We start from the raw sequence: 26,430 nt of genomic DNA, 5'->3' as shown, positions 1-26,430 counted from the left end.
CAACTTGTGGTCCACTATGACCCCTAGATCCCTTTCCGCCATGCTCCTTCCTAGAGAGTCGCTTCCCATCTTGTATGTATGGAACTGATTGTTCCTTCCTAAGTGGAGCACTTTGCATTTCTCTTTATTAAACCTCATCCTGTTTACCTCTGACCATTTCTCTAACTTGCTAAGGTCATTTTGAATTATGTCCCTATCCTCCAAAGAAGTTGGAACCCCACCCAGTTTGGTATCATCGGCAAACTTAATAAGAGTACTCTCTATCCCAATATCTACATCATTGATGAAGATATTGAACAGTACGGGTCCCAAAACAGACCCTTGAGGAACTCCACTTGTTATCCCTTTCCAGCAGGATTTAGCACCGTTAACAACAACTCTTTGACTATGGTTATCCAACCAATTATGCACCTACCTTATCGTGGCCCTATCTAAGTTATATTTGCCTAGTTTATCAATAAGAATATCATGCGAGACCGTATCAAATGCCTTACTAAAGCCTAGGTATATGACATCCACCCCTTCTCCATTATCCACAAGGCTCGTTATCCTATCAAAGAAAGCTATCAGATTAGTTTGGCATGACTTGTTCTTCACAAACCCATGCTGGCTATTCCCTATCACTTTATTACCTTCCAAGTGTTTGCATATGATTTCCTTAATTACCTGCTCCATTATCTTCCCTGGGACAGATGTTAAACTGACCGGTCTGTAGTTTCCTGGGTTGTTCTTATTCCCCTTTTTATAGATGGGCACAATATTTGCCCTTTTCCAGTCTTCTGGAATCTCCTCTGTCTGCCATGATTTTTCAAAGATCATAGCTAAAGACTCAGATACCTCCTCTATCAGCTCCTTGAGTATCCTGGGATGCATTTCATCAGGACCTGGTGACTTGCTGACATCTAACTTTCCTAAGTGATTTTTAACTTGTTCTTTGTGTATCCTATCTTCTAAACTTACCCTCTCTCTGCTTGTATTCACTACGTTAGGCACACCTCCAGACTTCTCGGTGAAGACCGAAACAAAGAAGTCATTGAGCATCTCTGCCATTTCCAAGTTTCCTGTAACTGCTTACCCTGTCCTTGGTCTTCCTCTTGCTTTTAATGTATTTATAAAAGGTCTTCTTGTTTCCCTTTATGCCTGTAGCTAGTTTGATCTCATTTTGTGCCTTTGCCTTTCTAATCTTGCCCCTGCATTCCCGTGTTGCTTGCCTATATTCATCCTTTGTTAGTTGTCCTAGTTTCCATTTTTTATATGACTCCTTTTTTATTTTGAGATCATGCAAGATCTCCTTGTTAAGCCAAGCTGGTCTTTTGCCATATTTTCTATCTTTCCTACACAGCGGAATTGTTTGCTTTTGGGCCCTTAACAACGTCCCTTTGAAATACTTCCAACTCTCCTCAGTTGTTTTTCCCTTCAGTCTTGCTTCCCATGGGACCTTACCTACAAGTTCTCTGAGCTTATCAAAATCTGCCTTCCTGAAATCCATTACCTCAGTTGTGCTGGTCTCCCTTCTACCTTTCCTTAAGAGCATGAACTCTATTATTTCATGATCACTGTCCCCTATACTGTCTTCCACTTTCAAGTTCTCAGCTAGTTCCTCCCTATTTGTTAAAACCAAATCCAGAACAACTTCTCCTCTGGTAGCTTTTTCAACCTTCTGAAACAGAAAGTTGTCTCCAATGCAGTCCAGAAACTTATTGGATAGCCTGTGCCCCGCTGTGTTAGTTTCCCAACATATGTCTGGATCGTTGAAGTCCCCCATCACCACCAAATCTTGGGCTTTGGATAGTTTTGTATATTGTTTAAAAAAGGCCTCATCCACCTCTTCCACCTGACTAGGTGGCCTGTAGTAGACTCCTAGCATGAGATCACCCTCGTTTTTTACCCCTTTTAGCTTAACCCAGAGACTCTCTACACAGCTATCTCCTACGTTCATCTCCACTTCAGTCCAAGTGTGTACATTTTTAATATACAAGGCAACCCCTCCTTCCTTTTTTCCCTGTCTGTCCTTCCTGAGCAAGCCGTACCCTTCCGTACCAACATTCTAATCATGCGTCCCATCCCACCAGGTTTCTGTAATACCAATGATATCATAGTTGTATTTATTGGTTAGCAATTCCAGTTCTTCCTGCTTATTACCCATACTTCTTGCATTTTATATAGGCATCTAAGATACTGATTTGATCTTGCCTCCCTGTTGTGCCCTGACCCTCCTTTCTCCTTGCCATTATAGGCCGTAGTCCCCCCCATTTCCAACCTATCTCCCAGTCCCGCACATTCAGCACTTACCTGTGGGCTTTGCTCACCTGTCCCCGTTGAACCTAGTTTAAAGCCCTCCTCACAAGGTTAGCCAGTCTGTGTCCAAACAAGGCGTTCCCGCTCCTGGAAAGGTGAACTCCATCTCCGCCAAGCAGTCCTTCCTGGAAGAGCACCCCGTGATCAAGGAAGCCGAATCCCTTGATTTTAACTTGTTCTTTTTTATTTTAACTTCTAAACCTACCCCATTTCCACTAGCATTCACTGTTAGGCATCCTGTCACCATTCGCCTTCTTGACAAAAATTGAAACAAATATATATGAAGATGTATATATAATTAGATCAGTAACTGATTTTCTGTTATTAATGCAGTTTTATTCCCCTTGGAGTGTGTGTGGTCATGGGGAGGCTCAGGGCAGGGGGCTTAAGATGTATGGGGGACACCAGAATCAGGGCAGGAGGCAGGGGTATGTGTGTGTGTAGTGACAGAATGAGGCAGTATGTGTGTTTGTGGGGAATGCAGGGCAGCAGGTAGGAGATGGTGGGGGTGCAAATTAGGGGGTTGGTGTGGGGAGGCTCAGGTCAAGGGGTAGAGGTGCCAGAGGCTGAAGGCAGGAAGTGGGGGGAAGGCGCAGGAGTCAAGGCTGGTGGAGGAGAGTGTTGGGAGGTCCTGGGGCCAAGTATCCTTACTTGTCCAGAAGGGATCTGTGGGCCATCTGTGTGGGGGCACTGCTGCAAGGAAACCGACAGCAATGTGAGAGACTCAGTGGTTTCTTCCCAGGGGCCACTGGAAAAAGCATATACCAGGGACAGCACATACACTGCCCAGCATATGGTTCCCATATAGCGTGCCCCTAGCTGGCCCCTTTAATCTGTTTGCAGTGCTGCCTCACCTGCCTGTGTGTGCCACGTCAGCACAAGCCAGCAGCAGCAGGAGTGATGCCCCAGCTGACTCTTTAAAGAGCGCTCCCCAGGAAGGCACTTGTTGGAGAGGTGCATGGGGGGGCACCCATTATTTTCATTTCTGGACACTTTTGAGACCATTAAAGTTAACATACTAATGTAATGTCTATGCAGATGCTGCATTGACCGAAACCAGGAATGGGCAAACATGGATAGTGGGTGGGCCAACTGAGTGGCTTCCTGCACCTCAGTGGACTGCAGCCCACGGTCCACTGGGTTTCCCCCTACAGCCTCATGGGTCCCCTGTCTGCTCCCCTCCCCATGTGTCTGTGGACCATAGGGACACCAGAGTCTCGCACTTACCTGCTCCTCTTTTTCCCTCCCACCACTCTCAGAGCAGCTAATATCTTCATTGGACTTGCACAGTAAAATGATAAAAAACAAAGCTCATATTCACCTGTGTGAAGCTAGATAATTTCATGGAGGTTAGGTCCATAAAAGACTATTAGCCAGGGGATAAAATGGTGTCCTTGGCCTCTGTCTGTCAGAGACTGAAGAGGGATGGCAGGAGACAAATCGCTTGATCATTGTATTCGGTCCATCCTCTCTGGGGTACCTGGTGCTGGCCACTGTCGGTAGACAGGATACTGGGCTAGATGGACCTTTGGTCTGACCCAGTATGGCCGTTCTTATGTTCCTATGTTCACTCTTCCAAAAACCATCAGACTGTATCTGATCTCTTTTCTTCAGTGGAGCCCTGCAAAAATGCAAAAAAAAAAAACAAAAAAAAAAAGCCTGGGAGCTTAAATTCATAACTTTATTAATTCAGTCCATGGTTTTTAGTAACTAGCAAAGACACTGGATTGATGGCTTATTACAACTACAGGCAGTCCCCGACTTACGCGGATCCGACTTAAGATCCAACGGGGCTAGAGTCCTTGGGGATTGAGGGAGTTCGCAACTGGGGGCAGCACCCACAGGAAAGGTCCAGCCACCCCTGCACTCGCCACCCAGCAACGGTGGGGCAGGAGCCCCCCCATACTCACTGGAGGGAAGCAGAGTGATGCTCTAGCACCAAATCCCCCTGGCCCTTCTAGTCCCCTGGGCTTGATCACTCGTGGAAGGAGTTTGGAGGATGAGGTGGGGAGAGGGCAGAGCAAGGGTAGGGAGAAGCAGAGCCAGAAGTTGTCCTAACCCTGGTCATGTGGCCAGTGCTCCCCACCCCCCGTAACCCTCTCACCCCGCTTATAATTCTTGTTGACTAATACATTTTCCACATTCTGTTCTGAACTCGTGCATAGTATTGCTGCAATTTTCCAGTTTGTCAAGTTCTCTGTTGTCTTCAGTTGAAAGTTGTTACACGTAAGTTGAAAGTTGTCTGATCCTGCATCCAATGAAGTCATGAAAAGACCCCATTAGATTAAATAGCCATGGATTGTATTGTGGGTACTTTTGTTTTAAAATTTATTTTTAATGTGGAGGATTTGTAAAATCCTGTTATATTCTTATCTGAAGAATACACAGAATGAAGACTGAAGACATTGTAAACTTATTTTTTCCCCCTGTATACTGACCCTTTGCTTCAATTAAAACATAGATATGAGAAATGATATTATCTAGGAATTATATTATTATATATTTAGTGTTTTCTAGTGAATCTAAGCACAGCCTGTATTTCAGTTTAAAGAGGTTCTCCTCTTTTTCAGTTGCACACCACGTTACTCGCATCAATATTATTGGCAATTATGCATGTATGTCAAAAGGGACCTTGGCTTGATTTTGCATGTCTTCTGTAAGTAAAACTCCTGTAGACTTCAGTGGTAGTTTATGAAGGGATGCATGAGACTTGTTTGTATCAGTAGGCAAAACCTCTTTGTAAGCTGTCCATCTTCCTCTCATAAATGGAAAGCTGTTCCAGATGCACCCAGTTTTGTTTAACTGAAATGAATGTGACAAATTTCATAGCTTGCATTTAAATTATATTACATAAGCGATGCATATTCATTGGCAGGACTGTGTTCTTGTGTTTTATCTGGTCAGGAAAATATCTTTTTATGACAATCCCAGGAGTAGAGCTTCCTGTTTAAATCTCTTTATTCAGAGACATAAACTTAGTTGGAGGATAGAAATATTGTCTTTATCAAAATGTCAAATCATTTTGTGGAATGTCTTTTATGTTAGTGTAAATAAAATGTCATACTGCAAATCTTCAAGCATTAGGTTTTTTGAAAAATCTTTGATACGGTAAATTAACATCACAGAAGAGTATTTGTGTATTTAAAAGCAACTGCATTAGGGTATCTGGAAACCAGAGATGACTTCAGAAGAGTATTGGGAATGAACTGGATTTTTTTTTTTTTTGTATTATATGTGAGGGAAGAATGATAAAAGCACTTGTGTAGTTTAGAAAGGGTTAAGGAATGCAAGCCCAACCCCCCTCGCTTGCCTGGGTGTAAACAGAGGAGCCTCAGCCTATCATGTCTGATTGCTGTTATGTGCTTGAGGAGAAAGCCAGACTCTGTAACATGATACATTATAGACTGATTCAACTTGGAAACGCCGGGGTCTGTTCTTCGCATCCAGACAGAGCGACGAATCCCCTCCGAAAGGTGGGTGACTGAAAACCAACCCTTTTGACCTTTCAGATGAGCCAGGATAAAGTGTGAGTTCTCAGATTGAGTGGAGTCAGACACACACACACACATATATATAGATGAACCATTTATGCAGAATAGATACGTACGGAGTCTGGTTTGTATGCTTTTGCGTGGTGTGGTATTGAAATGGGAGGAGGCTCAGCTTCTCTTTGAATCCGTGCAGAGGGAGTATTAGCATTTGAAATGAGGTGGCTTTTTAACCCCTGAGGCACCGAATTCAGGATTTAGAAGAAGCAAAGGCTTAACTTTACCAGTCATTCTAAATACCAGATACTTCTGCAAGTGGCTGCTATGTAACTGAGGGTCCCGCCCCCCGATATGTATGTATGTATATCTGTATATGTTATATATGTACATGTGATATTTAAACTAAAAGGTAATATATGCATTCTGAAGAGAATGTGAACTTTTCTCTTTTTCTAAATGTTATGACTGCATTTCAATGTATTTAATTTAATTATAGTTTAGCATAATTTATATTGGAGGTAGCTAAGATTATGCATATAGTTCTTCTTTATAAGCCTGTTTCATTGGTGTAGTATACTGATTAAGGAAAAAAGTATAAAATACTTCTAGTTATGAAAGCACCTTTCTCTAAGAATACTATACGGAGTGTATAATTTTTGTTAACAGATTGTTTCTAGAACAAAGTCTGTGAAGAATATTTTAACTTCACAACAGAGCATATGATGCAGGCTAAAGGGTTAATTCAGAAAGAACTGTAAAATTTTTACTTTGAGTGAGATTTGAGATTTTTGTGGGTACCTTAAAAAAAGCAGAGATATGTTACGGAAATATACTACTGCTGTGTGAACCGCCACATTTTCTTGCTGGGTTTTTATTTTTCAGATATAGTATTAGCTATTTCTCTCCTGTGTAACTAATGAATATGTACAGAATGCATGGCTATGCCACGAAGTCATTTTGTATTCCTAAAGCTTAATATAATCAAATTCATTGCCTAAAGATGGTATAGTTGAAGATTTGATCCCTTTCCACTGAAGTGGAAATACTTTCTGTAATTGAAAGCAGATTCATGTCTGGAGTTGTACAAGCCAAGGTTTTCGTTTTTAAAATAAACCTTTTGTTCTCCAACTTTAAATGTTTGAGGGAGCTATCCAGAGACCTCTGTTTGCTGTTAGCCTAGCCTTTAAGAAAGGAATAAAAATTATAAGAAAGGTATGTCATAAATCCAGTTTACTTATAGTTATGTCAGTTTCAATGTGTGGTTATAATATTTTAGCATTTCTGTCCCCTGTATTTTAGTTTTCCTGTTAGATCTCATGAAACTGAATTTCAATTGTATCTATATACTGAACATTCATTTTTAAGTCGTCTTAACTAGCATTCGCAATTTTTAATAGATTTACTGAACTTCAGAATTTTTTGGCTAATCTCATTTGCTAATTCTGATAAATCCATTAGGTTATTAACCCCCTTCCTAAATTTTGAAGGCTTTGAGGAGTACTCATCTACTTCAGCAAGCAAACCTGACACTTTGCAGTGATAGCTGCTCTTTGCTAACTTTATTTTGTTTTCTGTGTATGACTGTAAATGTCCCTTGCAGACATTTCAGCATTAGAGAGATAAATTTAGGATGTGAACTATCAAGCCCTTCAGACAAAGACTTAGCTGCTCTCAGTCTGTTAGCAGCTTTGAAGATAGAGAACAATAGAATGAAACAGAGGGAAATCAATCACCTTCCTTCATCAGGCCTTGTAATCTACAGAATAAATTGACTAAAATTAGATGGAAAAAGTTACCAAAGATGACAAGAGACCTCTATCCAACAGTAAGTGTATAAACTGCACAAGAGATGTGAAGAATGATTGCCTGATGATGTCAGTGTTTTGTGATTTTTATGGGCTATCATTAAGATGTGAATGAACATATTTGTACTAATGTGTTAGTTTTAAAAAAAGATTTGGTGGGCCATATAATTTAATTATTGCATGGTTTTCTGCTCTCATCTTGATAGTTAAATTATTTTATATCTCCTAAATAAGCAGAAATAAAGGAAATAACATTTCAGTACAATTTGGATAAAAGTGTAAACATGAACAGAAAAAAATAGTTTAACATTCTTCTGTGCGATTAATGTTCAAAAACATCAAGCAAATCTAGTTTCTGGTTGATATGTTACTGATTTTTTGATAAATTTGTAATATGTTTCTACATAATGAGTGTCCTAAATTGTGCCATAGAGCAATCATCTTCTCCCACAAAGATTTACAGAACAGCTACATTGCAATTTATTGCAAAATCTTGTCTAAACATTTAAACATGTTTTTGAGTTCTTGGTTTACTGTTAAGATTTTTTACTTCCTTACCTTTTTCATAGACCACTGAGGGCACGTGATCTGAAGTAATACATTCCATTCAGTATGGAATGCATTTCTTTCAGAAGGAAGCAAAGTGGCATAGCTGTCTAAATACAGTGATTTGGATTATTAATGCTATGAGGAAGATTAAAATGCAGTATTCCAGGTATTCATTCCCTTTAAAAGTCCACAAGAAAAACACTGCTAAGCACTTACCATTTTTGCAAAATAAGAAAAAAATGGCCAAAATGTAAGAAGCTGTTCTAAAGTGTATTCTTTCATTTTTTTTAAAGTGTGCTTAGGAAAATATGTAACAAGACTCATGCAATTAGTGAAAAGGGTCTATTTTCAGTTTTCATGAGAAAACTTCACGGTAGATACTTAATGCTAAATACTCAGACAGTTTTGGTTCAAAATTCCCCTGATCTGTAGAGATTCGATTGTAGACTATACCATTATAAATACTATTATCAACTTTATTTCATATGTGCTTGTAACACTTTGATTAGAAATAGTTATATATAAATTTAATTATGATAGCACTATGGACATTATACATTTAGCTGCATGTTAGGGGCCTGATCCTGTGAAATTCAAAGTTCCCTCAACTGCCACTGAGAATTGGAGGTGCTCAAACCTTTCAGGATTGCACCTTAGAAGTTCTTTAAAAAGCAAATCATTAGGATGAAACAATGAAATGGTATATTATGAATATTTATACACTTTTCAACGCTAAATTATTTTTTGTCTCGATTCCACACATTAAAGGAAAACAGACGTAATAAAAATATGCCCATTGTCGTTTAGAAAACTTGCTGTGTAAAGATTGAATAGGTTTCAGAGACATATTATAAATGATAAAAAACAATCCTCCTCCTTGTTTTGTGCGATAAGTTCTGTCCAGAATTGTAAATGCAACACTATAGCATAGACTTAAATGCACTGGAAGCAACATTAACCTCTATAGTTCTCTTCAGGGACTATCTGAAGCAACTGTTTATCTAAACTTGAAACTACTGCATCTTTGTTCATGTTATAACCATTATTGAGGGGATGCTTGATGAGCCAGTTCTTTCAAAATGTTTTTAATAGCAGCCACATCCCACCCCCATATAGTCATAGATACTGGCTGCACAGTATCCCATGGGGTGTATATTGAAATATGAGGTATAATTTCCAATCACAGTTTATGGAAACAGGTTAGTTATAACCTGTTGTGTGCTGCAAATCAAATGACATTAAGCAAAGAAATCAGATGAATCATTTACAAGATTTAAGATTTTACTATCTGAAAGGTTTAGCAGAAATCTATGCATCATCTTTTTGTTTATAAAATATCTCCGTGCTATAATATTAAATATACTTCTAAAAATTGTAAATAATACATTTTCCTCTCACCCCAAAATTTAAGCTTAACAAAGATTTAAAGTATAACATGTTCAGAGTTATAGAGGTTGGTCTTCATAACAGAGTTTCTGAGAAGAAATTTCACAGGATATTTTGAACTTTTACAAAAAAATTGATCACTCAAATAACAAAGGTTAGCAGAAATAAGCAAAAGTAATTATGGTTGTAATTTGTGTAGCTCTGCATGGGGATTAAATTTAAATATATTTAACATGCTGCTACATTGTTTTCCTTGAGCTTCTGAAACTAGATTAAATCTTGAAAGTACCCCAGTAATTGCAATATAATTGAACTAGCGTTACCTTTCTAATAAGTAAGTTTTCTGCCTCTTTCCAGCTATTGCAGAAGATGCAAGCTTAATAATGTTAAGCTTAAAGAATGTTCTGATGCCTAGGAGGCCCAGGTTGCCTAATAAAAAGGGTTTATATGTTCCACTCTAGTTGGAAAACACATTCTTGATTTGGCATGTCCCTGCATTCTTATTGGCCAGTGTCAGTGGTCTTTAGTTATAGTCTGATTACTGTGATTGTTCATAGCAACGAGCAGCAGTATCTTATAGACTGCTTTAAGACACCAGAGTTTATGAATGAAAATTAAAACAAAATACAAGCATGACTGAGCCTCAAAAGTATTTGTGGATTTTAAATATAATACAAAAGAATTTTTTAAAAATATTTAGCTTAAGCTCTAAAGCAATTCTATGTGCCCAATTTAATGTTTATTGTAGTGGTTTTATTTGCCTCTCAAGTATAGCATTTATTTTCTAACCATGCAAATAGAAGCAGAGCTTTTCTCTTTACTAAAATGAATTCTTCATGTTCAACCATAATTAATTAATTAATAACTTTAAAATAATTTTAACTGCTTTTGATATATTGAAATCTACAGAAATTTTGTTCAGCATTGCTGATGGTTTTTGCAGAGAATATTTTTCTCTAAACCATAAACTGTGTCTAAGGAAAAACTGTTGTCTAGGGAGCTGTAAAAGTTGTCTTGAACATTTTTTATTCTTTTTCTTTTAAATCAAACAAAATCGCCTTACATAGCATTGTTAACCTTTTATAGTTATTTAACCATTATTTCATTTTACCCCCTGCTTAAATGTTGTACATTAGTGCATTAGACACCTGGCTGTGCTCTTCAAAGTTTATTTGTCTTTCAATTCGTATGATAGTAGGGGGCAGTACATCTCCTTAATTATCTTTGTTCAGGGAAATGCTGAAAGGCCAGGGTAGTTAAACAAGGCCATTTGGATTTGTGATAAGGTCGAAGTCAGATGCAAGGAAAGTGGTTAAATGCATTATCATCTTATTGAGTACATCATCAGTAAATGACCTTGATGGAGGTGGAAAAAGCCATTTGGCTATTTTATGACAGCCACCTCTCTGCCCGCTTTATCACTGCCAGAGAATACTTCATATATCTTTATCATTTTTTTGTTTTGAAACATTATTTCCTTTGATTGTAGATGGTCAGTGATATACTGAACATTGAAATGGACTTTACTGATGATGGTAGATTTTAGTACTTAGGGGTTTATCCCATAACTTGATAGATATGGAAATGTTCCTTCATTAAATATTAAGGTAACCTGGCTCGCTGACCATTCTAGATTTGCTTTTAAGGATCTTTTAATGATGATGATTAGTTTCTGTGCAAGGGAACTGCTATTCTGCTACTTTTCAAATTGTTTTAAAGCTATTAGAAGGAAAGGGTTGCCAACTTCAGTTTGAACAGCAGCGATAGCATTTGTTTTAACAAGTGTGTAAGTATGTTTATATGACGGTTATTCAAATGATATCGGTTCTATGGCTCTTCTAGTTTCATTGAACCCTCTAAGGAGAAGAAACAAAATTTTAGCAAAACAAAACCTAACCCTAAGTTCTTGAACTATAGTTAGTATTTTCTGCTTGAGATCTGCTCCTGCAAGATGCTAAATGCCCTCAATAAGCACCTCAGCTCCTGGTAGTTACAAAGGGAATTTTATCATGTATTTCACCTTGCATGAGTGGACACTGACTGGACAATTATTCCAAAGATTTAATCAGACCAATCACAAGAATCTGTCTTTTTTGAAACTGCCATTATTTTACTCAGATGTGGCATGTTGGTTTTGCTAGCATTGTGGCACTCTGTGATGGACTGTGGGGAACAAATCAATTATTTTGAAATACTGGCTTTGAAAAGAGTCCCATGCTAGTAGTAACTTGCGCAGGGACCTTTTGTAGGCATCAGACTAGTGATAAAGGAGAATTTAAAATAATTTTTAAAATTACATGAAGCAGACCCACACCAAGAAAACGGCATCCAGTTTATAGTACCCCAAGGTGTAGATTAATTAGGTGCAATTGACAGACAACCATCAAAAATGATGGAGGCTGAAGAGAATGATATGTAAGAAAAGATTAAAATAATATATGTATCACTTCACCAAATGATAGTTAAGCAGGAATAAGACAACAGTCTATAGATTTAAAGAATATCTAGACTAAAGTTGTATGATTAAAAATAATAGAATGAAATTAAGGAAGGAAAATTATAGATTGAATAGCAGGAGTAATTTTGTAACAGTAACATACTTGAAGCTACGGAAAAGTCTTCCAATAGAATTGATAGAAGTCTCATTGCTTGAGACATTTAAAATTACTGCCTGCACTGGTTATAAAACTGAGAATGACCAACTCAGATTTTCCCATCTCTATCTTCTACTATTCCTTGATATGTAGGCTTCAGTTCCATGGTCTATTGACAAGGGGTGCAGACAAAAAGGGGAGCTTCTGCTCAGGAGAACAATTTTAAGAATAACTATCACCACATGGAGAGAGGTCTTATTCTCTCTTCTTACCCAGCAAACTGCAGAAAACCCTCGCCATTTGTGGTGGATGAGTTCATCTACCGCAAATGGCAAAATTTGCGAATAGTAGGAGCTGCAATTCCCAGCCCCTCCCCAACCCATGAGCTCCTCATGGCTCTTGACCTCACTGAGGAGACCAGGGACCATGGGATACTCAGGACAGGACAGGAAACCCCCCCACAAATATGCAGAACCACAAAGTGTCAGAGTCTCCTGTATCTTATCCTGCATTTTCCATCAGACTTCATAGATTCCAAGGTCAGAATGGACTACTGTGGTAATCAAGCCTGACTTCCTATATAATGCAGGTCATAGAACTTTCCAAAGTAATTCTTGTTAGAACTAGAATATATTTTTATAAAAACCTTCTGTCTTTCCTCCCCCATTCATGTTTCCTTTCCCCTGCAACAAAAACTCCCCAGCTTAAGAGTTTGCTATGAAGCTTATCTCCATTTACTTTCTTTTGCTTGGTCTTGTCCTGCAACTTGTAGGTCCCTCCCTATTCCTCTTTGGAGGACAAATCTTTTAAAAGTGGACAAGTAGAGACAGATTATGAAACTAGTTCTGCCTCCTTCCTCTTCCAAACCCACTACTTCACCAGAGAATCCCAAGAGGGCCTATTTAGTGGCTCTTAGCACATTGATTCTCAAACTTCCCCACTGAGTGAAGGATACCTGACAAGGTGATAGTCCATGTGCTGAAGAGGCTTTCACTATTCATCAACAAGTGGGCCAGCATCACCTTTGATGTCTGGATCTTCCCTGTAGTCAAGAAGGAATGTTTCATAACTTTCTTCTCTCTTCCTCTATCATCATCTGGGTCGATCCATTATTCCTTTCACTTTGTCTCCTTAATTTCTGCTCCATTATCTAATAGACATCATTCTCATTCCAGCAGACCAATTATAGTTAAAATATTTTATAATTATAAATATATCTGATATATGTGCAGTCTCCTAGAGCTGAAATGGCTGTGCTGCAATGCCAAATATGAGAAATTTCAAGTGGATTCCCTTTGGTAAACAGTAGTGTCATTGTCTCTCTCTTGGTGGACTTTATATCCAATTTGTGTAGTTCCACAAATTCCCTCAGGTTCACAACAAACCATCTACATTTTCAGTATCATTTTCAGGCCTGTTTTTTTGGGCAAGTGTCTCTATCAATGATTATCAAATAATCATGATTGTATAGGCACTTTGGGATCTGACTGGTCCTGGATGAGGGATTTTTTGGGACGAGGGGAGGTCATTTCGGGCCCCGCCCCTCCACAGCCCAGATGAGCCATGTGCCAGCTTCCTGTCCCTCCTCGCAGCCTACGTGAGCTGCATGCCGGCTCCTGGGTCCCCACTCCCTGCAGCATGCCAGGACACTCTGATCTTGGAACTTCCATGGTCATGCCATACCACAAATGTTGCTGGACCAGAGAATCCTGGAATTTAGAGGTGCAAGCTGTAATTGTAGTGGCCCTTTGTCAGGACAGGACATGCTTGATTGTGTACCTAGACTAAATCCAGAACAATTATTAGGTTGGTGCAACTATTTTATATTCTGAGAATCATTGAGAGTAGACACATGATTTCTCTGACACTCTCATAACAGATGCCCATTGATCTCAGTATCACAGATTGGGCAAAAAGAACATAGATTGCAGACCTTCTCTGGTAGTTCCAAGACCTTAATCTGTCACATCTGAAAGGTACTGCTCTCCAATAGGGTCTTTTTCTGTAACCTTCACTTCCTCCTCTGCCCCAAGGTTTGATAATAACTAAAGAAATGGGTCTTTTTAAGACAAAGTCCTAACCATTCTTCCTTATTGGTATATAATAGGCATTGGTTCTTTTTCTATACTTGATGCTAATCTGTCTGTATACCAGAAATGTCTCCTGCCTTCCATTTTTTCCAGGTCTGTTTTGATAAGAGTCTAGCAGCTGACTACCTGTAGGTTCAGACCTTCAGCCAATAATTCCCTACAGAGTCAGAGAAATAGATTTTCTCAACAAGTCTCACTTCTCAGTTCTTAGATTTTGCAAAGCTGTAGGTTGCCTAAGACTCCATGCTATGTCTTATGGCTCAACTCGGAGTATCAGTTTTGTGTTTAAAATTTTTTTGTATTTAAATTCCTTTGAACCCCTGAAAATCATTCCTCTTTCTATTTTCTCCTGGAAGATCTCCCTTTCTGCACTTACTTATTTTTCCAGAAAGAAAAAGCAATCCTACATACCTTTCCTTTTAAAAGTAGAGTGCGACTTGCACTTCAGTCAGGAGATTTTGGTCTGTAACTTCTGTTCCTATCCCAAGGAAAGAAAGAGATTTTAAGGCAGTCCTTATACATCTGTAAGGCTATTCCAATTACTTTTGTACTCCAAGGAATTTAAGAAATCCAGTTCCTTCATCTTACTTAAAGTTCCCAAGAACCTCAGTGCTCAGAGTATATCTAAACTTCAGTTAGGTGCTCAAAAAAAGGTAGCTCACTACTACCAAAATGGGGAACTTTGCCCATGAGGATAGGCTTCTAGGGATCGCCAACGAGCTCCAGTAGCAAGGGGAGCCTAGCCCAAGGTAATGGTTGGCATTTCTGCTGCCCTCCTCCCCCCATCTGGTTGGGCCCAGACTAACACTGCAAGACAGATATGGATGAGAAGGTACTTTTAACAATCAGTGGTGAAGCCTCTGGATTGCCACCAGGAGTCAGAGTTTACTGGACTTAAAAGGGAACCTTTGGAGTGAATTGAACTAGCTGGGAGCAATGAGATTATCTAGGGGTAAGCAACTGAAAGAAACTACAGCCAAGTTGGACTCTGCCTATCCTGATGGACAAAGACTGGGAGCATGAAGCCCTATACTTGATACAGTGTTCTCATACAGAAACAGGTCTGCACTGTTCCTTTGAGAGGGGGCTTCCACCAAGATAGACCTTGAGAACTAGTGTAAGTGGGCAACAACAGCAGACCAACGAGCTACAGATGTTACGAAAGTGGATGGCCCGGAAGCTGATCCAAACAGTGCAGCTGCAGCAGCTGCTGAAAGAGATTGTGTCCTGGTAGCAAGAACTCCAGTGAGATTTACTGTGGCAGTTAAGAACAATGTTCTCCACAGCACTTTGTGTTAGGCATTTCTCCATGCCTGGTACGCCATAACTTTGATCCAGAACAAGCTCGAGACTACAGTGGGATGAATACTACTATTTTAGATTACCAGCATGTAAATGAAGAGAAACAATGGCAGTACTTTAGAGCAGGGACGTAACCCGAGGAGACACAGACCTAGGTGGTAGTGCAACAATTGAAGGAGTATTGCTTGCAGTGGCTTCACCCAGAGAAGTCCTCTGGCACCCAAGCTGCAGACTTGGCCCTAGTGAAACTGTCTGTATATATATTTTCGACTAAGGGGTATGCTGTGGGTTCTCTAGCATTGCCCTGAGTCACTATCAGACATGGTACGTCAGATGGAGAATTTTCTTGCTGTTGTCTCTAGAGAAGCGTCTCTCAAACTTTTTAGCAAACCTTTCTGGGGACCACCAGTTGCTAATTACATAATTACGCCCGAGCCATTTTGCTAGTGCTGCAACTAAGGACACCCATTTAATTTAATTTAATTTAAGATGTAAGAAAGGAAATATTAAATAGATTAAGCATTTTAACTTCCTTATGTTTGGTTAGCAAACTTCATTTTAATAAAGTACAATATTAAGCCTAACACAAAATACTTCAATATTTTCTTTATTTATGGCAGGGGTGGAGAACCTTTTTTGGATTGGGGGCCACTGACCCACAGAAAAATCAGTCAGGGACCAAACAAGTGAGAAGCAAAAAAAATCCTCCCAAACCCCCCCCCCAACCCTCACTGATGTGGCCCCCAGCTGTGACACCTCACTCCTCTGGCACTCTAGCTCCACAGGATGAGGGGGAGGCACAGGGAAGACTGAATGTTCAGGGCTTCCCATGGGCTGAATTTACTCTTCTGGGATTCCAGGGTTAGTGGATTTTGTGGACCCCTCCCAGGCTCTATAGTGGGGACAAAAATGAGGGGCTCAGTGTTCAGGACAGGGCTGCCAGTGATGGGGATAGGGATGGGGGTGTAGGATCTGGGCAGGAGGTAGGGTGCAGAAGTAGGCTGGGAGTAGGGTGTCTGGTCAGGGGGGAGGGTGCAGGACCAGGATGGGGGTAGGGTGTCTGACCGGGGGATGGTGCAGGAGCAGGAGCAGGGTAGAGTTGCATTGTTTCCCAGGCATGGCCTCCCATTGCTCCCATTGGCTGCAATTCTGGCGGGAAAGTCTCCAGGCAGCACATCTGTTTCCCCAGCCAGGGGAAGGGGAGTGACAGCACATGGAGCTTCTGGCTCCGCTCTTCCGCATGAGATGGATCTTGCGGGGAGGCTCAGGGCTTCTCCCCAGCTCCCATGACGTTGGAGCACCAGTGTGGAGTCCCTGCTGCAGGGGGAGAGAGAGAGGGAGGGTAGGAAGGTAGAAAGCAGGGGGGGCTGAGCTTGAGCTGTGGACCATCTGGAAGGCGGCTGTGGACCTCTAGTGCTCCTTGGACCACAGTTTGAGAACCACTGCTCTAGAGAGTGGGGACACAGAACCTCCATCCACTTGCAATCCAGGGCTACTGACAGTGGTGGAGACCTGCCAACAGATCCTTTGCTCTGAGTCACCTGCATGGAAAGTAGAAGACCATGACAAGATATGGAGCCAAGTTTTGGATTAGGTATTGCCAAGTTAGCCAGCTGGCGGCAAAAACAATGGGTCTGGAGCCTCTGAGCTCAGACAAAGATTCCTCTCAGAGTTTAAATCTGCGCCTTCAAGGAAGAGCTTAGTAACCTGTTACTCCTGTGGGCCACAAGGTCATTTGAAGAAAGAATGCCCAGGGATAGAATGCAAATATGTGGAGAGCAGAGTAGCAGAAGAGGGTAGGAGGACTCCCCTGACCAGTTTGATGGTCCTAGTATGGGTCCAATGAAGGAGGTTCTGAGGGTTGTAGACTGGAGGTGTACCCAGACAGTGACACAAGCTTCCCTAGAAAGTGAGACAATCAGTCTGGATGGTACAATATACATTCAGGATATACATGGAGATCCATTAAGTGAGTGGAACTGACAGTGGACACCTACACAGATTCGATTACCATAGTGCTAGCCAATACAATAGCATACCCTCTGTTAGACTAAGATTGACCCTCCTCCTGGCAGGTTATCATCAAAATGACCAGTGCTGCAGCTAAGCTCTGTAACAAGGCCTGGCTGGTGGACATCACAAACCTAAGACCCTGAAGCTTCAAGGGGTACCTGAGTTAGTCTGTACAGGATAAACTTAATAAAACAACAAATAGTCCGGTAGCACTTTTAAGAGTAACAAAACACGTAGAAGCTCGTGATACCATCTACATAGTTTGTTAGTCTTTAAAGTGCTACCAGACTATTTGTGTGGGTTTTTTTTAAGTTTATCCTAAGACCCCTGAGAAAAGCATGTCCTGGGGACCAGCACTAGCCAGAGAGACACTTGAGTCAATGGCAGTTTCTGGGAAGATCGAGGCCCTAGTGCAAGGGGGAAGCATCATCCAAGAACAGTGTGAAGTGATGCTTAACTGTTTCTGTGAACAAGCATTATCTGCGAATGGGGAGGCAGTGGACCCTTAGCATCTGAGATAGTAGCCACCCCTTTTTGTGTTGGTCAGCTATTCAACCCTATTGTTTCCAGATGCAGCACTGAGCAGGGACAAAATATGCAAATATGGACTTTTTTTTCTCCTGGAAGATTGGGACTAGCAAAATGCTTGAGCTGGATATCTTTCTACTTACAGGGATGGGTGGGAGAGTCTGACAGATTTGACCCAGTCCCACTAATAGAAAGGCTAATGATCATTCCTGCACTCGAGAAGTGTTAATTAAGTACATATGCAGAGCATACACCATCTGGGGAAGGGGAACTGAAACTGAAGCTGGCTACTGAAAATGGTGGGAAGTTTGTCCAGGAGGAGAGAGGCTGCTAGGAAACTGCCAGTGAGCTCCAGTGTTGAGGGGAGCCCAGCCAGGGGTTGTGGTTGGTCTTTGTCTCAGCCATCCACCCTTTGTGTGTAGGCAGACCAACACTGTAAGAATGATCATGGGGAAGAGGCTCTGGATGGCTGCTCTAATCAACAGTTGGTGGCAAGACCTGGGAAATGCTGACAGGCCTAGGAAAAATTGGACCCAAAAAGGACCCCTGACAGTAAATTGAACTATTTTCCTAAACAGTGAGATTTCCCAGGGACAAGAGACTATGCCCAAACCAAGGCTGAAGGTCCACTGACTACATGAGGTTGGACTCTACCTGCCCTGATGGCACTGTACTTCTTTATCTGTATATGAGTAATCATACTATGCAAATCATTAGCAGATAAGAAATTGTTGTTTGGAATGTTTACTATATCTCTTCAGTATGATCTAGTTAGCAGAACTCATAGCAGAATCTGGTATATGATTTTTATGCCTCCTTAAGTGCAGATCTAGCTGCTCATAGAGTTTCCAGACATGTGCCTGTCCCAAGCATGAGCAGCATTAAACTCTTTAGTGTTAAACTACATATGACCCTTTACTAGCAAATGTTACGGTATATCATTTGCAATAGTTGGCTGGTCAGTTTAGAACAATCATAGCTTCATAAAAATTTATTTACCAGATGCTCATCTGTAAATATATTACAGTAACAGTGCTTAGCATTAATTCTGGACTAAAGTATTTTATTCCGTTGATACGCCATGAAGACAGTGCATTGAACATGTATATGAGTGAAACAAGGGCCAGTTCTCAATTTGATGACATATCTCTGTTTGTCTAGATGTAATGCGATAACTTATGAACGTCAGGGTCAATCACTTCAAAAATGTCAGGGAATGTTCTAGACATGTTTAGGAAGAACATGATGCTTTGGGATGAAAACGAAAAATCACATTCACTTTTAAAAGTTGACACTTGCAGAGAGCCAAATAACAGCTGAGGGGAAGGGTAAATGTAGGGCCAGTGGGGATGGAAAGGCGAGAGAAGGAGGCTTCTTCCTGCCTCCCCAAAGTCTGCTCCTTGGAGGGGGTAGAGGAAGATGCAGAGATAGCACCAACTTTGTCCCCATTCCTTCCAGTCCTGGGGAAAGAAAAATATGTTGGAGGGGACAAAGCCAAGGAAGGGAGACAATTTTTGCAGTTTTGGATGCAGATAGAAATTTTGTATCTGCAGAAGGAAATATGGGGCACATAGTGCTTGCGTTATGGAAGAGATTGGGGCAGTATGGGAAGGAAGGGGCAAACTCAGCCTGGTACAGAGAGAATTGGGAGCACAAATATTTCCTAGCATGGAGGGATTTTGCGGGAGTGCGATATGGGCTGAGTTGGAAATGGTGGGCACATCCATCCACTTTAACCAAGTCTGTGTTTGGTGCTGGTCACTATCACTTGGCTGGTGCCAGTCACTATCAGTCACTATCACTTTCAACTATAACACAAGCCTATTTAGATAAGTACCTAGTGTTTTCACATGGCATCCCAGTCAGTTTTAGTCCATATATGTAATTCTTCCAGCCTCAGCTTCAACAGCTACATCGGGGTCTCTGACTCAATTTTCCTTAGGGCCATTGCCAGTCCCCAACATGCCAGCAGGCCCCCTTTCTGACAGGACTCTGGGGGAAGGAGGGATCTCCACACACCTCCACAACTCCTAGCCTTGGTTCAAGATCTGCCTGCATCAGACGAGTGGTGTAGGGAGTATTTTGTTTTTGAGAAAACGACATACGTTATTGGAGATCTACTTTCACAGTGTTTAAACAGAATGAAGGATATAAGTGTGAAATTCCACATTTTTGCAAAACGACTCAATATTAAGACTGACGGTCGGTCTTGGCAGCTAAAGAACTTCAGTTGGGCCTAGGAATGTTAAATTTCAACTAATCAGCGAATCAAGTAGTTGATGGGGGAGCACTCGCTATTTCTGCTTCACTGCTGCCTTTTAAATGTAGTAAGAACTGCCCACAGGGCTCTTACTACATTTAAAAGGCAGAGGCACAGCGGGGAACCCTGATTCAGTCCCTGCTTGTGCCATTTCCCCCCCTGCTAAACCCTGTGGAGATAGTGCTGGGGGGAACCGACTTGTAAGCCGGCTTTTGCTTCCCCACTACCCTTAGGTCTCTGATAGGCTTATTGGGTAGTATAGTAGACTAGTCGCTTACATCCCTAGTCAGGCCATGGTAATAGCTGCCTGGGTAACTGTGGGACGCCGTGTACCTTTCCATGTCCTCGGGGCGGGAGGGCCAGAAGGGCAGGGCACATGGTAATGTTCAGGGCCCACGACTCTGGGCAGATGTAGGGTCCATGGCTCCCCAGAGCCAGGGCTCCCTGGCTGCTCTTACCTTCCTATCTGCTTCCTGCTTCACCAAGGGATAGGTTTGGGGCAGCGGGTTGGGCCTAGGGGGAATAGTGGGTGGGTTAGGCCTGTCCACTTTCAAAAGTAGGAAGGCTGTATCATCTTGTGGGCCCCCTCCTACTGCTCCCTCCCCTTCTGGTTACCTAACTTCCTCCCATTCCCTTTCCCATGATTCCAAAATAACAGTACTGTGTCGAATAGTGTCTTTTTTGTGTGGAGAAAATATAGTGCAGTTGACCCAGTGTTTCTACCCATAGAGTGGGATTTTTATATGTGGTTCTGGTAAAATTGCCTTTGGCGTCAATAAAAGGGAGACATTAGACCAATGCTGAACACTTACGAAAGTCACACATTTTTGGAATAATGTACATCTTTCTCTGAAAACATGCATGGAGATTAACTGAATTTTGTACCATGTCTATGGTATGTTTAATAAAAGAAATAAAGAAAAATGGCTACACTACTCCACATGCTGCATTTGATAGCATTTATGTTCTTCCCTAATACATTGTGTATATACTGTTAGTTGATTTATAGATTCTTGGTTTATAAGGCTGGAAGAGACCATTTTGATCATCTAGTCTGACCTCCTGTATAATGCAAGCTATAGAACTTCTCTAAATTAATTCTGATTTGAACAGCAGCATGTCTCTTAGAAAAACATCCTGTCTTGGTTTTAAAATGTTTAATGATGGAGAATCCACTGCAACCCTTGGTCAGTTGTTCCAATGGTTAATTACCATAACTGTTAAGATTATTTCTTGTCTGAATTTGTCTAGCTTCAACTTCCAGCCATTCAATCTTTTATACCTTTGTCTTGCTACATGAAAACCTTTCAGCTGCCAAACATCTGTTTCCCATCACTTAGACTATGATCAAGTCATTCCTTTGCCACCTTTTTAATTGGTATGCTAAATAGATTGACCTCTTTTCAGTCTGTCAATATAAAGCATGTTTTTCAATTCTTTAATCATTCCCGTGACTCTTCTCTGAACTTTCTTCCAGTTTATCTACAACCTTTTTGAATTGTGGACAACAGAACTAGACATGGTTTTCAAGTAGTATTTGCACTAGTGCCAAATACACAAGTAATATAACCTCCCTATTCCAACTTGATATTCTTTTCTTTATACACCCAGAGATCGCATTAGCCTGTTTTGTGAGCACTGCACTCAGGGCTTATGTTCAGTTGATTATCCATCAGAACCCTGATGTCCTTTGTAGAGTTAAAGCTTTTGTTTTTCTTGTAAATACAGATATTTTTGTTCCTAAATGAATGGCTGTACATGTGGCTATATTAAACCACATATTGCTTGTACACCAGCTGAAAGAGTGATGTGAATTACTTGGTATCGGTCTTCTTTATCATTGACCACTCCCCTGCAGTTTTAGTATCACCTGCAAACTTAATTAGGAATGATTTTTGTTTTCTTCCAGGTCAATGATAAAAATGTTGAGTAGCATAGGGCCAACAGTCAATCCCTTCAGAATCCTACAAGGCGCAGGTTGAAATCCTAAACCTATTAAGGTAAAAGGAAATTGTCAGTGGTTTCAGTGGGATCAGGATTTCACTTGTAGTATTTTGCCTAGATTAAAACCAACATATTTTATTATCTTACATAGATGGATTTGTGTTTGTGTGTGTATGTATGAAATAATATAATATATATATATAATGTTGCAATATAAACAAAATATTGTATTGGAAAATCATTAATACTTTGTGTTCTGTGAATTGAAACATATATATTTATTTTAGAAATAACATTTGTACCATTTTTTCCTGTAGCTGGGAAATAGCCTTTGTATGCTGTAGATGGAATATTTGATAGTAATTTTATATACAAAAATCTTGTAAGGTAGGAGGAGTTTCCTCCTTCATTCTGCATCTTTTATTCTAGAGAGTTCCATTGCCTGTTTAGTATACAAAGAGTAGTATGCATTAATATAAGGTGCTGTATGTGCATCTAAACTTCTAAAAAAAAGTATATAATATTATTTGAAAAATAATATGCAATTTTGTAATTTAATCTATTTTATTGCATGTGCAGTTGGGAACAGAGTTCAGGATCTTCATGCAACCTTAACTTTTGCATTTCCTAACTTTTAATTATTTAAATGTACAAACTGAATAGTAAGTTTGGGTTTCATTTTATTTTGTTTTTGATAGATCAATTATTCCTATTTACAGATGAGAAGAGTAAATCAGAGAAATTAAGAAATCTGTTCAAGGTCACAGAGGTAACTGAGCCATGATTAAACATTTAAAACCTCTAACTCCTACTCCTACAACATTGGAACAAAACACTGAGTATGAAAAAGATCTATGATTAGAATAATATGGCATTTTTAAGTTAATAATAAATCAAAATAATATTTGAAGTAACAAAAAGACCCTCTAATTTTCACCTTTTTTGGAGGAAAACTTGCATACAAGCTGGCTCAAGAATATCAAGTTTCAGCCAGATGTGAATTAAAACTACTAATTTATGAATGCTTGAAAAACAGAGTTCATAATGGAAATGACAACTCCAATGTAGTACTGCCAGGAGCTGTTGTAATAAGTTAATACTGAAAATGCTATAAAAATCAGAGACTAAGCACATTTAGGCTTTCATGCTACAGAAGGAGATTATGCCAATGGGGAACATGTTTGTTTTTATAGACAAATTCTGTGTGATAAGTCACAACTCTACAGCAGTAGCAGGTTTTTACATGCCTATTAGAGTAATTTATTTTTAAAGCAATATTGCATCTAAAATCAAATACCTTTTTTTCTGGAACAGCGTTAAAGGATTTAAAAAATTTGTGTGTAGATTTGTCTAGTGAAGTAGTTACATAATCTCATGTCTGTGCTTCATAAATTTATGACTGCTACTTTTGTGCTTGTGCCTTGACTGTTCAATAACTCTTAAAACCAGAATGAAAAATGTTTTCATGGATTATGGGGATGCATTAATTACATGTAGCTTTTACAATATGGTCAGCTTTAAGAGTAGTTTTCCTATTCTGTCAAAGCTTTTGGAAGAAGAGAAAAAAAACATTTATTTAAAGAGCTCTAGGTGTTGAGCAAGGGCTTCCTCTGCCGTCTTTTGTCCACAGTACTTGATTACAAGCATTCAAACTAGGGATGTTAAATGTAGGTTATTTTAGTAATTTTGTAGTTGATAGACTTTTTATAGAGGAAGGCAGCCCACTCGATCCCGGCTCGCTCTGGGACTAAACCCTACTACACTCTGCAATTTAAAGGCAGTAGGAGCGGGGCATCCTGCCTGCCCCCCAGCTCCTACTGCCTTTTAAATTGCAGAGCTGCAGCAGGGTTTGGTCCCGGCATAAGCCAGGACTAAGTGGAACAGCCTGTCCACACAGAAGCAGCCCCTGTCCGTGAGGAGTCCCAACTTCCCACTGGGATCCCCCGTGGTCGGGGCTGCTGCTGGAGCAGCCTTCCCTGCCCTCTCGCTTCCCGCTCAGAGGCAGCGGTGGGAGGACGGGGGGGGGGGGGGGGGGCGGAGAAGGGCGGGTGGAGACAGTGCTGGGGGGAACCAGCTGTTATAGAGGTAGCAAGGGGGGCTTAAGCTTAAAGGATAGTCAACTAATCAACTACTCTCTTACATTCCTAATTCAAACACAATCTTTTTCTCTCAGAAAACACTTTAGTTAAAAAAGCATTTTGAAAGTCATCTGTTGGAAGCAAGATGAAGAGAATATTTAAATCTTTCAATTCATATTGGTAAAAGTGGTATTTTAAAATCATTCGTTTATCATAATATCTGAATATTAAAACACTGTCAAAGCCATTAAGCAGTAGACTAGACTGGAAAAAGCACAGACAATAATTTTAACGGAGGATAGTAGGCCATCTTTGTATTAACACATCAAATCACAAATAGGTATGCATTACAGCAACGAAGCATTAAAGCAAGAGTCCTTCTGTCTATAATAAAATCTTCACAAATTTAACCATAATGCCAAATACACAAATATGTTTGATCATACAGAGAGCACAACACAGCTATAACCTCGTTCCGTGTTCTGTTTCCCATGAAGAAACATGAACTCTGACTAGGGTTCAATATTTGTCTGTGTCTGATGAAGTTTACTTCTTTGCCAACTAAGAGAAAATTCCCATTGCTAATATGAGTTGGAAAGGGGTAATTGCTTCCTTTATTCCTATCCATTTAGCTAAGTAATTAACGTTATTGAAATGTATAGGTCTTGCAGACCTGCCAAATGTACTCCCTTCCCCTAATGTGAGAAAATATGTTCTGGGTAACACCAAACTTTCTGAAAGGACTGGTATGAAAAATTGATTAGCCAGAAGATTTTATTGAGTTTAGCTGAAATGGAAAATCTAATGCAGTTTTTCCCCATGTTGTAAACTTGTAAAATGAACTGCAGGATCCAGACTCTTGAATAAAACATAATTATAGCTCTGTAATTATTAACGAATGTATGATTTAGATGCTTCCAGTGAAAACATGCGTTAGTATAATGTTGCATTTGTCAAAACGCAGAATGACTGTTGGCATTTTTCATGGTATGCTAACCAGGTATTTGTAAGTTTGACATTTTATGCAAAAGACAAGACACATGTTTGTAACTATAACATAAAATGCAGATCCTAAATAGCTAAAATGACCAGATTTCCAAAATTAGAATTTAGACACCTGTTACAAGATGCTAAAATCTCATGCGGTTTTCATAGAATCAAGAGACCTCAGGAGACCATTGAGTCCAACACCCTGCCCAAAGCAGGATCAACTCCAACTAAATCATCCTGTCCAGGGCTTTGTCAAGCCAGGACTTAAAAACCTCTAGGGATGGAGATTCTACTACCTTCCTTGGTAACCCATTCCAGTTTTCAGACATATATGTATGCAAATGATGGGAAATAAATGAAAGAGAAGGATGCCGGTTCCTTTTCTTTAGCGAAGCAACCCCTTGCTTCCTGTCCTACATAATTTTTATTTCATCTCTCTCCATGCCTTCCTTTTGACACGCAGTAAATATAATCTTTTCTGTCCCCAATGTTCCATCTTCTTTAAAAGGATAGCATTGTATTACGCTGGTTTACTAAAAAGTCTTGTCCATGTCTCAGAAAGAAAAAGAGGAAGGGGGGTGAGGGGGAGGAGGAGAAGAAAAAAGTGGCGAGACTTAGGGAATCATAGTTGTTATAAATATAAAAGATCTAATATGTTGCTTGTTCCTTTTCCATTCTAGTACAATTTATGCCCTATGACATGTTTGTTAGTGTTTTTCTAGTGTACTTCTAAATGTCTGAGACCGGGCTTTTACCACTTCCACAGTCTAATTCTTCCTATTCATTTTAAACCTTTCCTTTCGTAATTTCATCCTATTAATGCTCTTATATCTCTTTCCACTAAGCTGCATTCCTCTTCCTCCTTGGTGATTAAGCATTTGAAAAGTTATAGATTGTTAACATGTCTCATTGCCTTTCTGCTTCACTATGCTTAGTCATCTCTTGGACAAGCTATATTTATTTATCTCTTGTATCTTGCCTTATAAGTTTCAATTTGTCAATATCTTTCCAGTAATAAAGTGCCCAGAATTAATTCTACATGCAATCATGCCAGAATAATTTGGAAAGGAACTGCTACCTGCCTGGTCCGTGACACATTCTCTTC

General features: G+C 40.1%; 1 protein-coding gene across 15 annotated transcripts in view; it reads left to right on the top strand.

Moving 5' to 3' along the window:
- TENM3 (teneurin transmembrane protein 3) overlaps nucleotides 1-26,430 on the top strand; it is a 2,279,325-nt gene that overhangs the window by 1,909,396 nt on the left and 343,499 nt on the right. For 2 of the 15 annotated variants that reach the window (XM_075930265.2, XM_075930255.2), the window contains exon 1: nucleotides 5,638-5,824. The exons of 4 other annotated variants lie outside the window; for them this stretch is intronic. Coding sequence is in view for 2 of the 11 variants with exons in the window: in XM_075930263.2 (XP_075786378.1) it covers nucleotides 7,569-7,611 (43 nt within the window). In the remaining 9 variants the exon portion in view is untranslated. Of the gene's footprint in view, nucleotides 1-5,612; nucleotides 5,825-5,855; nucleotides 6,144-6,432; nucleotides 6,999-7,277; nucleotides 7,612-26,430 lie in introns of those variants that run through there. 9 more of the 15 variants (XM_075930267.2, XM_075930259.2, XM_075930266.2 and 6 more) reach the window with 6 other exon arrangements.

Source organism: Pelodiscus sinensis, chromosome 4 (assembly GCF_052426305.1).
Source record: "Pelodiscus sinensis isolate ZL-2025 chromosome 4, ASM5242630v1, whole genome shotgun sequence".
Taxonomy (NCBI): domain Eukaryota; kingdom Metazoa; phylum Chordata; order Testudines; family Trionychidae; genus Pelodiscus; species Pelodiscus sinensis.
This window is presented reverse-complemented; position numbering and strand designations above follow the sequence as displayed.